At 41.1% G+C, this 14,885-nt stretch overlaps 1 protein-coding gene across 3 annotated transcripts in view; it reads left to right on the top strand.

Annotated features, from left to right (window-relative positions):
• The window catches only part of LOC308355754 (uncharacterized protein C1orf21), a 223,211-nt gene that overhangs the window by 104,636 nt on the left and 103,690 nt on the right, over nucleotides 1-14,885 (top strand). For all 3 annotated transcript variants that reach the window (XM_080824201.1, XM_080824202.1, XM_080824200.1), the window contains exon 3: nucleotides 12,055-12,149. In XM_080824201.1, coding sequence (XP_080680327.1) covers nucleotides 12,055-12,149 — 95 coding nt within the window. The remainder of the gene's footprint in view (nucleotides 1-12,054; nucleotides 12,150-14,885) is intronic.

Here is a 14,885-nt window from a genome sequence, read left to right as displayed (position 1 = left end):
GATGTTACTTGCCAAGGTTAGATGTCTTTGTAACTTTTATTCATATCTCCATGATTTACACATTTATCCAAGTTCTGTCTGAATCCATTCATACTTTATGCCTATGTCATCTCCCCAAATAATTATTTACTGTAAATAATTATTTAATAATTTCTTTTTAAATTACATTTATTTAAATATTTAAATAATTAAGTAAATAATTATTTACTGTGCTTTGTGGTTTAAAAAAAAAAACCAAAACTGACTTGGTGGTTAAGAACCTGGCCCCCAGCTCAGACTAACCTGGATTTGAACCAGCGTTGCCACTAGACCAGCCAATCAAAGACTGATCTCTGCATCTGCAGAAAGAGGGCATGATTCCTGCCTCATAGAGCTGACGTGAGGATTAAGTCAGCAGAAGAGAGCATAATGATGGGCAGGCTTTTATCACGAATGTTAATCTAAGATAACAGGAGGTGGACTGAGAATAGCAGAGAGGAATTCTCGGGCCTCCAACTTTTTCAAGAGTCCCTGCGTCCACGGTGGGTGGAGAACCAGCGCTAGGGAAAAGTCAGAGCAGGGCTCTTGAGAAACTTGATAAATTGTTGTCAGAACAACCACGCAGGCCCTCCTCTCTGAAAGCGGCTCTGGATCTTCCTCGACCACTCATTCTATTTCTTGGTTGGAAATTATTACTGGATGGTATAGAAATTACCCCCTGCCCCTTTCGAAAGCCTCAGTGTGCATATGCATTCATAAAGGAATCCGGGCTCGATTTGGATCTGGTTGTGTGTCTTTTATGGGAACTTGTCAGGAGATGAATGTCCAGGGGCCCTTAATGACTGGATAATAGTTCCTGGTCACTGAATAATGAACCCCAAATGAATGAGGGAAATGCGTTGTCTGGCCTCTGAAATGATTATATGATTGGGGAATGGGGCCTGCAGGTCGAGTGTTAATTATAAAAGGTGCTATAGTGAGAGAGGCTTTATCGCCCTCTCATCCCTGCAGCAGTGGGCGCCCCTCATCTTGTCCTCTCGAAGACACGGACAAGACCTAAGAATGCTACGAGACCGCAAGCACCCCATGCACACATCCCAGCACACAGAGTTCACTAAGAGAGGTACCCTGCTTCCATGGTACGTAGCTGGGAAGTCCCAAAGGCAGGTCTGGAAGAGAAAGGCCTTTTGAAACCAGTGCTCCATCTGGAGTGATCTGTTGTCCTATTGAAGGGGAAGGAGCTGGCATCAGAGTCAGTGGCATTCTTTTTTGCCCCTAGGAGAGATTATACACCCCCCATCTCAACCACTCCCTATTCTTAGTGTTACAATACTTCCCCGTCCCCAGTTGAAGGCACACCTGCCGGGGGAGACAGGAAACACATTCTGGCATATGGGGTGCCCTACCAGTGCCCCACCAGCACCCCATCAGCTGAATCCAAGATAAAGACTCTACTCCCTTAAAACTCTCTGTGAATTCTCTCTCTGGCTCTTTCCCTGTCTTACTTACGTGTTCTTCCTAACCTTCCTCGACCAACTGGCCCATTTCAAAATGTCCACTCATTCTTCCTTTGCTGCAGCTTCTTTCAGAGAGAAGCAGAAAGCCTTGGGTTAAGGTGGTTGGAGTCTCCCAGAAGAGGTGGTTAAGGACAGACAGTTCGAAGGACAGACAGTTGACCTAACTGGTGGTCTCAGTGCTGGGCACTGGCACAGCGAGTCCACCACCATTCAATTCAGAATAGAGGCTGACTCTTCTGTGGGACTTGCATATCAGGTCTTCCTGGACTGGTCCTATCAGCTCTTCTCTTAACATCACTGTGCCCCCCTGGAATTCTTCATGTCGTCCATATTGAATTGCTTGTAGTTCCCATTTGCCTCACTGGCCTCTGTGCTCACTGGCCTGTTGCCTGAACTTGTCCTTCCTCCCGACACTAGTGCTCCTCAGGACTCCACTGAGATACGTCACCTCCTCCAAGGCTCTCCCCAGCCTTCCTTAGGGGGTCTCACCCTTTTATCTCCTTTTTATCACAACCACCCAATACATGTCCTTCTCGTAGCTATAGAGACTGTGTCCTTCCTTCCCTATTTTCCTGTGTCTTCCTCACCCACTCCTCCGGAAGAGGCTGTGAGCTCTTCAGAACAGGGACTGCTTTCTCCTCCTAGACATAACGCCCAGGACTGAACACTATATTCTCTGGCAGATCGTAGGTGCCCAGTAAATATGCTGAAGGAAAGAAACACAGAAAAGCAGCACAAGATCCCCCCACACTTGACTCAAAGACAGGAAGCGGCTAGTCCCTTCCACTTTCTCGTGTCCAAACTAAAATCAAGAGTGTTTTTGCCCAGACCGTTTTGGGCCAGAAGTGTGTCCTAAATCGGTTTAGTTTTCAAAGAGCTCATAAGCAGTCAGTAAGAAAAACAATATAACTCCAATAAGAAAAAAAGGGCAACAGATACAAAGCGATGCTTCACATAGACGGAAGTACAAATGACTGATATCGACCCATGGAAAAACGCTCAGTGTCCTCAAACTAAAATAAAAACTAGGTACCACTTCCACCCTTCAATTCATTGCCTATTTTTGGAAAGGATAGTACCCTTTATGGATGAGGGTGCTGAAATGAGTTTTATACCACTGAAGCCAGACTAAATGGAATCAGTACCCCCCAAGGCCTTTTCTCTCTGGTTTTCAAATACAAGCAAGCATTAGGTTTCACCAGAGAATCAGGATGCAGTAGGCATAGGAGAATTGCTGTTTGTGACATTAACATGGGGGGATTTTGAAATCATGGGAGATAATGTACAAATATGTACAATGTTCCTACTTCCCCTAGTAGAAACCCCCGGGCCAGACCTCTCCATGTCTATTCTCCACACATATAAAGTCTAAACATTTAATTTTCTTGCTTGTTACTTTTGAACAACTTCTATTTTTAGATCATTAGCACGTAATGTGTCAAACAATCTTAATTTGAAATCACTCTCCCTTTATTAGGTGGATTTGAAAAGAACTGAGAGTGTTTTCTATTAAATGTACCAAAGCCTTGTTTTGAAATGTTCAAAACATTTAGAATGGGCAGTTTATAATTACCCTAGAAATTGCTTAATAATAACAATTACATTGGAGAGGGCGAAATCACTTTCTACAAGCAAGGTACAGTAATTATCACTAAGGAACTGCCTGACTCAGAGAATTGATAATGGTCTATGAGCACCTTCAACCCGGTCTCTGGCTTGCCTAAGATTGTTCCAGATTTAGAATCAGCCCTGGTGAGGAATGGCCGAGTGGAATGGGGTCAGTCTGTGCGTGCTGAGGAATGTGCTTCGGATAGGATAGGACAGGGGCGCTCAGAGCATGAGCCTTCCCCTCCAGACGGCTGGTTCTCCTTGGCACTCCCAGCCACCTCCATAACCCCTGCATTGCTTGTCACAGAACCTAGCACACAGCAGCTTCTTAGATATACCCAATACGAGCTCTCAAGAGGGGGAGGGTTTAGAAGTGCAGGAGGGTTAGCTGTGCTGAAGTCATCAAAGCTTTCACTCTTCTCTGCTCTGTAATGTCTCTATAACAAAATCCTGTTCAATCCAGCAGATATCAGGCCCCGACCCACTGCTGCAAAAATAAGACACAAAATGTGTTGTAAGATGAGGATGACGGGAGGGGTGAGGCAGGTTGAGAAGCAGAGCCCAGTGATATACAAGCATACTGCATTTCATTTTATTGTGCTTTATTGCACTTTGCACTTTGCAGATACCGCCTTTTTTTTTGTTTTTTGTTTTTTTAAAACAAATCAAAGGTCTGTGGCAACCCTGCATCCAGCAAGTCTGTTGGCACCATTTTCCAACAGCATTTGTTCACTTTGTGTCTCTGGGTCACATTCTGGTAATTCTTGGAATATTTCAAACCTTTTTGTTATTATTATTATGCTTGTCATGATGATCTGTGATCAGTGATCTCGATGTTACTATTTGTCATTGTTTGGGGCGCCACAGGCCACACCCATGTACGACGGGGATGTCATCAGTCAACGCTGTGTGTGTTCTGACTGCTTTATTGACCAGCCATTCTCCCACGTCCCTCCCCCTCCCTGGGCCTCCCTAGCCCCTGAGACACAATATTGAAATCGGGGCAGTGGATATCCCAACAATGGCCTCCACGTCTTTGAGTGTAAGGAAGAGTCACACGTTTCTCACTTGAAATCAAACACTAAAAATGCTTAAGCTTAGGAGGAAGGCACGTCAAGAGACAAGATAGGCTGGAAGCCAGGCCTCTTGCACCAAATAGTTAGCCACATCGTGAATGCAAAGGAAAGGTTCTTGAAGGAAATTAAAAGTGCTGTACTCCGGGGAGCACACAAATGATAAGGGAAGCAGCCTTATTGTTGCGATGGAGGAAATTGGAGTGGTTTGCATAGAAGATCCAAGCAGCCGCAGCATTCCCTTAAGCCAAAGCCTAATCGAGAGCAAGACCCTAACTTTCTTCCATTCTGTGAAGACTGAGGAGGCTGCAGAAGAAAAGTTGGAAGCTAGCAGAAGTTAGTTCATGACATGAGGCGTAAGGAGAGAAGCCGTCTTCATAACAAAAGTGCAGGAGGAAGCCACAGGCGCCGATGGTGAAGCTGTACCAAGTTATCCAGAAGACCTAGCTGTGATAATCCATGATGGCGGCTACACGATACAACAAATTTCCAGTATAGATGTGACAGCCTTCTGGGTGCCAGCTAGCACGTTCATAGCTAGAGAGGAGAAGTCAGTTCCTGGCTTCAAAGCTTCCAAGGACAGGCTGACTCTTTTGTTAGGGACTCATGCAGCTGATGACTGGAAGTTGAAGCCAGTGCTCATTTCACATCCCCAAAATCCTTGGCTCTTAAGAACGATGCTAAATATACTCAGCCCATGCTCTAGAAATGGAACAACAAATCTTGGATGACAGCACATCTGTTTATAACATGTTTACAATTTTAAGCCCATTGTTGAGATCTGCTCAGGAAAAAAAAAAAGTTTTTGTTTTTGTTTTTGTTTTCAAAATATTAACACTCATTGACATTATACCTGCTCACCCAGGAGCTCTAGTGGAGTCATAAAATGAGACAAACGTTGTTTTTATGTCAGCTAACACATCCATTCTGCAGCCTGTGGATCAAGGAATAATTTTGACTTTCAAGTCTTATCACTTAAGGAATACATTTCATAGGGCTGTAACTCCCATAGAGAGATGATTTTTCTGATCTGGAAAAAGTAAGCTGAAAGCCTTCTGGAAAGGATTCTCCATTCTAGATGCCATTAAGAGCATATGTGATTCGTGGGAAGAGATCTAAATGCCAACAGGAACAGGATTTCAGAAAAAGTGATTGCAGTCCTCATGGATGACTTAGGGGCTTAAGACTTCAGAGGAGGAAATGACTGCAGATGTAGTGAAATAACAAGAGAACTAAAATTCAAAATGGAACCTTAAGATGGGACTGAATTGCTACAATCTCATGATCAAAGTTGAGTGGCTAAGGAGCTGCTTACTATGAATGAGCAAAGAAAAGTGTTTTCTTGAGATGGAAACCACTCCTGGTGAAGATGCTGTGAAGACTGTTGAAATGATAACAAAAGATAGATGGATGGATGGATGGATTCATAGACTGATACATAGATACATAGATGGGAGGAAGGGTGGATGGATAGATAGATAGACACATACATACATGGATGGATAGATGGATAGGTAGATACATTTATACATGGTTGGATGGATGGATGGATGGATGGATAGACACATAGGTGGATGGATGGTTGGATAGATGTGTGGATAGATAGAATATTATGTAGCTTTAGTTGACAAAGTAACAACAGTGTTGGAGAGGATCAACTCTCATTTTGAAAGAAATTCTACTTGTGTATAAAATGCTGTCAAGCAGCATTGCATGCTACAGAGAAATTGTTCATGAAAGGAAGATTCCTTTGAGGTGGCAGTCTTCTCTGCTGTCTTATTTTAAGAAATTGCCCGAGCTAACCCGGAGTTCAGCAGCCACCACCCCGATCAGTCAGCAGCCATCAACATCGAGTTCCACTCATAAAAAGATTATGACTTGCTAAAAGCTCAGATGATGGGTAGCATTTTTTAGCAATGAAGTATTTTTATTTTTATTTTTTATTTTTCAAAAGTCAATACATATTTTAGGAATTTTACATGTAATTCCTTCCACTGCCAATCACATAGTGCCTCCAAAGTCAGAATCATAATCTCCAAAGTAGCCCTTTTACAGAGAACATTTGTTCAGTCCAGATTTGTCACGTTTAGTCAATCCAGTTCTTTTGGTTGGACTTCCTTGACCTCCACCCAAATATGGATGTTGCCTGTAATCTTTGGGATCCAGTTTCTTTATGGTAGGGCCCTTAAAGTCAAATTGCAGGAAATATATTGATTGCTATTTTGGCAAATGATCTAAACTTATTCTTCCTTAATTTTTTCTAATATTGAAAAATTGTGTTGCTTCCACTCTACTCCATGAGCCCAGCAGAAGGTGTTACAGGTAGCAATAAAGTATTTTTAAGTTTAAGGTATGTACATTGGATTTTTTAGACCCAATGCTATTGTGTACTTAATAAACTATCATATCGTGTAAACAATCTCTATATCTCGTGGGGAACCGAAACATTTATTTGACTTACTTTATTGCATATTTGCTTTATGGCAGTGGTCTGGAACTGAACCCACATTATGTCTGTGATGTGCCTGTACAGTTCAGGCACATTTTTAGCAATGTGCTAACATATAATAATATATATTTAGCTAACATATATTGAGTATTTACTATAGACAAGGCACTGTTTTATGTGACACCCTCAATGTCACATTGAGGACATCCATAAACCAAAAATGTACTTGACAGCAGTTTCACACCCATTGCATTTGGATGCAAAAAAAATGCAAAGAAGGGGATTTTTTTTTTTTTTTTCATTTAGAGATGCTTTTTCTTCCTTGGAAAATCTAGCAGGAAAAAAAAAATGTACCCCTGAGACAAACAGGACTGAAGCATTCACTGATTGGGGGAAATAGTTATTCATGTATGAACTAAAGTCAGCTCTCTGCTTTGTTCTCTCTTTTTTAAAGAAGACTTTATTAAACACCTTCTGTGTGCCAGACAGTTTGAGTTACAACACAGGCACGCAGTCCACATTATGCACTGCGCCTGATGAACCCCTGAGAAAGACCAGGGCTTAGCACCCAGCGGACAGTACATGCTGTTTGTTGAGTGGGACCAGTGGAAGCAGGCGCCCCGGGTGAGCTGGAGTCTCCCGAAGTGAGAAGACGTGTCTTCCCATGGCACTTGACCCACAGATCCATCTTTGGTTTGTAGTTTCAGAGAGTCCTGCCTCTTTGTCCTTCCAGAAAAGGGTTTTCCTTCTACAGTTGCTGGTTTGTAGAGCCGCCTCTACTCTTTCTGGCTTGAAAACAGTCATTCTGCCTGTTCTTAGTTGGGATCTCACTTGTTCGCTCTCGGCCCTCAAGGTAGGCTACGCCGAGGTGGTGCCGATGGCAACTGTTGAATGGGAACATAAGGGAAGATAGAGGGGCGCCATTTTGTTGTACCCCTGGTTTCACTTAAATAATGATCACTTTTCTCAGTCATAGAAGTTGTTTATTATTCTTTCAAAATTATTCTAACTGAAGTACTATGGTACTATAGTTAGTATTTTGATTAAAGTAATGTAGGCGCATGGCTGGAAAAATACTGAAGCCTTATTATGGATGATAAATGGATCATAAATCCCCTTCTCACTTCCTCTCTCTTCATTTGTTAATGCAGTTAAGTCACAATTTTTGGTTTAATTAGTTAGTGATGTTTATATCATGCCTTTTCTTTTTGTATCTTGATGGATTTTGTACATCAGGAATAGTATTCCCTGCAGAACCAGCAGAGCTTTCTAAAGCAGCAGCTAACAGATATTGAGTATTTACTATAGACAAGGCACTGTTTTCATGTATTAATTCATGTGACTCTGTGTGTGAGATTAGGTACTGTAGATATTCCCAATATACCAATGAAAAAATCGGGGCACAGAAAGGATGAGTGACTTGCCCAGGGTTGTATGGCTAGGCATTCCACCCCTAGAAGCCAAGCTTTTAGCCATTATGAATACTTGCTTCTTGAAAAATCCTGCCAAGTAAGGAAATAAAGATCCTAAGCAAGAATTTGAAGTTGTACTGGGTGTTTAAGGCTCAAATTTAGTTAGCTTGGGAGACAGGCTGTTCAATGGGAGGAACCCCAGAGGAACAAGTGTATGCCATAAGGTGAGTATAGTTGTTTTCTTTCCAGTGGCTTATGTTTGTAAATACTTCTTGCAATACCTTTCCCAAGCTCTCATGTTCTCCTGAGCATATCATAATTGTCTACCAAAGAATCTTCATGCAAATTCTGGATAAAGAGGCAATCCAGAGTGTTCAGTTAAGATGCCCAGATGTTGGACATTCTTAATATAAGGACATTAACACAGAATTTTTGAAATTGGAACAGTCCTGGAAAACAAATTTATTACCACATATGTGTCATTGATCAAAAGAAGACTGGGCAAGAAGGTATGAAAGCAGATGCAAATTTCACCATTTTAGCAAACAACTGTAAGATCCCTTCTTGCTAGAGAGAATAGCATATAAGGCATTCTGCCTTTCTTCCTTCCCCATCTAATGTATACATCTGTGAAAACTGTTAAATTTTTTTAAAATAATTCTGGCATTATAAACTCATCCAGCACTTATCTCCATCTAACAGGCTCATCTGAAAGTCTGTTGCCTTGATTACAAAGGTAACCTTATGGCAAAACTTGGGAGAATTAGGATAGGGCCAGTGAGTTGTTGATGATGGAAGAATTGACAGGATCCAGAAAATGGTGTGAGTCCATACCGCCTAAAGCATGTGCAGCCGACTGATCCCTTCCTAGCTCTAAAAGCTGTAATACTGTACACACACACACATACACACACACATACATAATATATACTGTACATCAAAATGAAGCCCAAAGATTTGGTGGGAAACTATCTTCATGCCAGAGCCATCGCAAAAACAGTCCGGCCCCTCTCTGATGTAGGATGGGGAATAAAATGCTAAAAATATCACCAGTGCATTGCTTTTACCCCAGAATTATTTTGACTAGCGCAGCTTGCGACTGTTTACATGGAGAGAAGGGGGAGCGGGTTCGGAACAGGGTGTCAGCCTCCTGTTCCTGACGTGCATTTTAATAGGCCACCTGACAAGATCAACAGGAAGAAAAGAAAAATTGTGAACAGGTGTGAGGGAGCTGGAGGAAGATGGTCCTGCCTCTCCCTCCTCTTAATCAAGTTGGCACATTGTTCTGATGCCAGGACGCTCTGGCTTCTACTGGTGGCTGTGCTAATTGCCTCCAGTGTGGGGCTTGATGAAGGGGGCCCAGAGTCCCACACTGGCTCCCCTGTGCCTTAAACAAAGGAAAACGGGATTTTTGCCTGGCTGGTGCGCTGTCAGAACCCGAGATGCTCCATCCGTCCGCACTGAGGCTTGCTGGCGAGTGCTGTTCCTGACGGCTGCATCGCCATGGAAATGTGTGACACATTTGTTGATGAGTTGTCTGTTTCCAGATGGACATCTTCATTCCCAGCCTCTGAGAAATGTAACAGACCATTTTTTTTTTTTAAAGTATTTGCTTTGTACAAATTGTGGTTTATCGAAGGGTCTTGCTGGCTTTTTTGTTGTTCTTTTATACCACAATGGATTTTGTGCAGTGTGTTGTGTAAGTAATAATGATAGGTCTGGCTTTGTAGTCGTGGCTGTTTGTTTTTTCTTTCTTTGTGTTCCGCATCGGCCGGCCAGCCGTGGTTGTTAATGACACGCTAAAACCTATCCTCTTTCTGAATTGATGATGATTCTGCCTTGATCTTTAAAAAAAAAAAAAAGTCTATATTTGGGATAATGCTGCTTTGAAAGTCATGTCGCCAGCGGGTTTCCCATTTCATTGAAGAAACATATTAGGAAAATATTAATAGGTTGTCTACTACTTTCAATTCAGTTGCATTCCCTGGAGGATAAAAAAGCAAATGAAGACTGAATGTTGCCGGACGGCCCAGAGAGTGTGGACGGTGGGCCCTGGCTTAGTGGGTGGGGAGGAAGGGACAAGGCAAGGGTCGATCTTCTCCAGGACAGACCCTTGGCCATGTGGTGGGCAAAGTACCATCTTTCAGAAAGTTCTGCTTGGGTCCTAAAATGTTGTGCTTTCCTTGTGCTATCACCTGAGGGGTAGGATCCTACAGACAGTCATAGAAATCCACTGAAATTAAGTTTAAAAAATATGTGCGTGTGTGTATAATTTATATGTAAATAGAGACCAGAAGTAATTAAGATCACAATTTAGTCCAGTGAAATGTTAGTATTTATCCAAGTGAACCATGGTTTATAAATATTAATGCCCCAAATTGAAGTTAGGGAGGCTCATCTCTAGCTCTTTTTTTTTAACCTTTATTTTTATCTCTGTGTAATTATATTGGAGGCATAATTTGTCGATGTCTTTTTTTGTAATTAACAAGTGCTTTTCTAACTTCTGAGTAAGTAATCCTTAATTAGATGTGTCCATTTTGTTCATTTACTTTCATTTTTTTCCTCTTAAAGCCAAATTGGAATGTGAAATTCTTCTGTGTTGAGACTGTGGATCGGAGTTCACCTATTAACTAGTTAATACATTTAGGACTCCGTATTCCTGAAGGGCTCATTACTGTAACCTCACACCGGTCTTCCTAATTTCTTCAGAAAGAAGCAGAATCAATAACTACCTTGAATTGTCAGGTGGAAAAAAACAATTGACCTAGCCATGAACACAGAATCTTTATTCAGATACATGCAAACATACTACTTTCCTAAGGATGATCATTTTGAGAAACATTTGAACAGTACAATTACTTGGGGAAATGTTGCTTTAGCAAACCTCTTGGGGGAAGGAGGTAGTGTGTTGAGGGTTATTACATTACAACTTCCTGGACTGAAAAGCAAACTGCCTTGGCGATAAACGTCTGTCTTTCAGGTAGACTGTCATGGGCATTATTCCATGCCTATGCTAGGCAACCGTCAGTTTGTTGATTGGTGGCATTTTCCACTTGCACAATTTCTGTGATTTTTTCCAACAAATTAGAGATGACTCGAAGTCACACCTATTTGGACCTTAGGGTTCCCAAGTCATTTCCTGTTGACGGGAATCTGACAGAAGCGTCGTCATTCCCAGACCGCTGCCCTGGAGAAGGGCTGTAGCTGTTATGTTCTCCAGAGTTTGTCCTGTGCTATATACGAGACTGAGATTTATTGTACTCTCTCTCTCTCTGGCTGTTGGGAAGCCGAGATCCCATTACCTAGAGGCCCACGACCTCTCCAGTCTGCAGTGATATACCTATGAGCTCCCTTAAATCCTGTGGCTAATCATGCCTCTGACTGTACAGAGATTAAATTGTGTGTGTGTGTGTGTGTGTGTGTGCGTGCACATATGCACACATAGGTGTGCAGCACATGAAGTGATTGCAGACTGTTCCACGTTTAATATGGATATCACAAGTAGGAAAATTTCAGTCCCCTATTTTTGGTATCTATTTCTTGGTCAATTAAACTCTTTAGTCTTAAGCAATATTTCATTTTTGCAAAAGAGGGAAATTAAGGTGTGTGTGTATTGCTGAAAGTTGCTGCCACAGGCATTTTGAACTAATGTTCTCATGGAGAAGAAACTTCCTTAGACCATTATGTGAAATGCCCTGTTATGTGTGGATCCCAGATAGTCTTTAAAGGCAGAATAACTTCTGTTTCCTCCGCTGCCCTTTGCTCTCTGTGAAGGGACCAGGCAATGCCATGTTCATTAGCTGCCTTCATGGTGCCAGGCTCTTTCCAATGGGCAGAGGAGAGCACCTTCTAGAAAGAGGCTGGTTAAGCGTCTTCCGGATTGTTTCAAATGAACCACATACGAAGGCTGCAGGGAAAGGGCTCTGACAAATTACGCTCCTGGGGGCTTTTCTCAGTGACACTTTTCTACTGTTGTGAAAAAGTTATAAAATGTCTTTTCTTTTTTTGGTGCTCAGACGAGTATAGGATCAAACCGGTGGAAGAGGTCAAGTACATGAAAAATGGGGCAGAAGAGGAGCAGAAAATAGCAACCAGGAACCAAGAAAACTTGGTAAGATTGCATTTCTCATATAACAATGAATTTTGGTGACACCATTGTAATAAAATCTGCACTGCCTGTTTCAGCTGTAACTTACACACCGGCACAAGATTTCTTGAAAATGCTGTTGCTATTTATAGCTTGCCTGGAAGCCGCTCCATCACTCCTGTATCCTGTTTGTTCCTGAATAAGCCCTTTTTTAATCCTGATAGAGAACACCCCTGGGGGAAATACGGTAAAATTATTAGCGTCTTAAAATGGTTAACTGTGAAGGAAAAGGCGTGAAGTAGGATTGAGATTTATTGGGGGGAGGACTCACATATATTTTTCTTTTTCTCCACCTCTTTCACTCTTAGAATGAACACCTAAGCTTCATTACTCAGGACTCGAGTGTTGTGGATAAAGTTGTCTTGGAGAGGAAAAGGATGTACTTTTAAGATAGGTCTCTACCATACTTGTATAACGTCCATTTCGGAGAGCAGGTCATCAATCCCCTGGGTAGAGATTTCTGTAACTACTATTATAACAAATTAATGTTGGAAGCAAGTAAAGTGAAAATTATTTTGAAGCAAACTTCTTTCTCAGTTTAATTCCAGTATTAAAATATCCTGTCCTTGAAGTTTCAAATATGTTGGAAGATACTACAAAATTATGAGGTCATAATGAGTTACTCTGAAGGCACCTAAGAAATAGTGCTTTAGAAGTTTCACATTTAATGGTACAATTCCTCTCTCAAATCTGAAACAAAATTAACCTAAATTACAAAACTGACTGACATTCTCTTAGCTTCTCTCTCTCTCTTTGTAAGTGATAGGCTGAGATCTCTCATCAGTTTTTTAATCTGAGCCTGGTTGGCCGTAATTTCTATGTTATATCACTTGATCTGTCACTCTGTCCAGCTCTGAATTTAATTTTCTAATTTACCTACATAAATATAAATCCCATCTTGTCATTACTTTTTTCCATATATCAAACCTAATGCTTAAAATAAAAATCTCAAAAAAAAAAAAAAAAGATAGATCTCTACCAAAATAGTCTGCACTTCGCCTTCACGGTGTTAAGGGTATTGGGGCTTTTGAGTGAAGCGCTGCGGTGGTCTGAAACAAAGTTTTCTCATGCAAATCAGTAGATGTATTAAAACTTAATGTTCCCCCTCTGTGAAAACATTTAGTTAATGCCATTTTCGCTGATTTCTTAAAAAAACGTTACAAACTGTTATGAATTTGCATTTATTCAGTTGTGTTAGAGCAGCATGGTTTTTGCATTTGATTTTGGGGTTAGTTATTTGCTCTGTTTTTCATGTTTGAGTGGATGTATTTTTGAGAAGCGTGAAACGTCATAAGGTGTTTTCACTTGACTTAAACTCCTTTTTCCATTATGTGCTTTGTTTTTGTTTTTGTGATTTCTGCTACAGCAGAGGGAGTTGGCTGGTGCTCATGAGTGTTTTAGGCTGTCATTTTCCATGATACATTATTGAACATAATGGGCTAATTCTTCTCTCCTCTGTTCTTCTCTGAACATCTGATCTACACCTTGAAATACTGAAGTCACTAACAACTGAGTACTTTAGATCATCATGAAAGAGTGGAAATACTCTGTAATAAAATTTTGCTTCATAAATGGGATTTGGATCTTAACGTATTGCTTGAGTCACAGAAATTCATCATACATATGGTCTGTTTTTAACATCAGTACTTAGATCTAGAAAACAGTAGCTACAACAAATAGTGGAAGTTACCATGATCTGACTTTTTACATGATTTTTTTCTAACTTTGAGTAGATGAATAGATGACCCAAGGAGTTGAAGCATCAACTGGTATTTTTCTGCTTCATTTTACTAAAGATCAGACTTTGTCCGTGCTTGATATAATTTCAGCTGGAGTTAATAAATCTCATCTTTAATATTTCCGTTGGAGGTCGAAGAGACACAGGTGATCAGGCTGGCAGTGGTGTTCCTTGGATCTAACACTGGAGTCCATCCCTGCTTAGCATACTTGTATCTCTGAAACCCTAAGGGAAGCAATGACTTATATCTTACAGTGTGCGACTTTTTCTTCAATGTGTCCTCATCATATTTAAGGCCGTTACAACTTTTTCCTTCTCTCCAATTTCGCAGTCTCTCAGCTCCTTGGTGCTAATATATTCTTTTCCAGCACTTGGCCAGAATTGGCACAAGTGCTTTTCTATGCAGACTGAATGAAAATTCAAAAAGAGAGACGTTTCTGGTTTTTTGTTTTTTTTTTTTTTTAACTTGTAGACTATCTGTGACAACCTTCACACCCCTTGTCTGCCAACCAATCAGAGTCCAGACCACCAACAAGAGTTTTTGAGTGTGTAAAGACTTGCATGGAGAAGGGGGAGTAAGTGGTTTTCTTTGATTCTGAGCTTTCTGGATAGCTTTCCAAAATTAAATGATTTTTCAGTTGTCTGTTAGTATATTATCTTTGTCATCTCTTCCGTCCTTTGGGATGCAGAGTTGAGTATGGACCTTGCCTGTTGTTTGAGAAAAAAACAAATAGGTCTCTTAAATTTGAAGCTTACATTGAGTTGGATGAAACAGATGTAACAATTCTTTATTTTTCCATCTATTAAAATAATCTAAAAGATAAGAAGTTCTTGTTTTAGTATTTTTAGAAGCTTTTTTCCCCCTTTTAACTATTAAAATTAAGGGGCTCAGTAAACTCTGTCCAGGTAGGGTGCCATGATGGTGACAACCATGGGCTCTGGAGGGAGAAACTGCCTGAGTT

The sequence above is a fragment of the Martes martes genome (assembly GCF_963455335.1).
Source record: "Martes martes genome assembly, chromosome: 15".
Taxonomy (NCBI): Eukaryota; Metazoa; Chordata; class Mammalia; order Carnivora; family Mustelidae; genus Martes; species Martes martes.
Note: the sequence above shows the minus strand (reverse complement) of the source record. Positions and strands in the feature narration are given on the sequence as shown.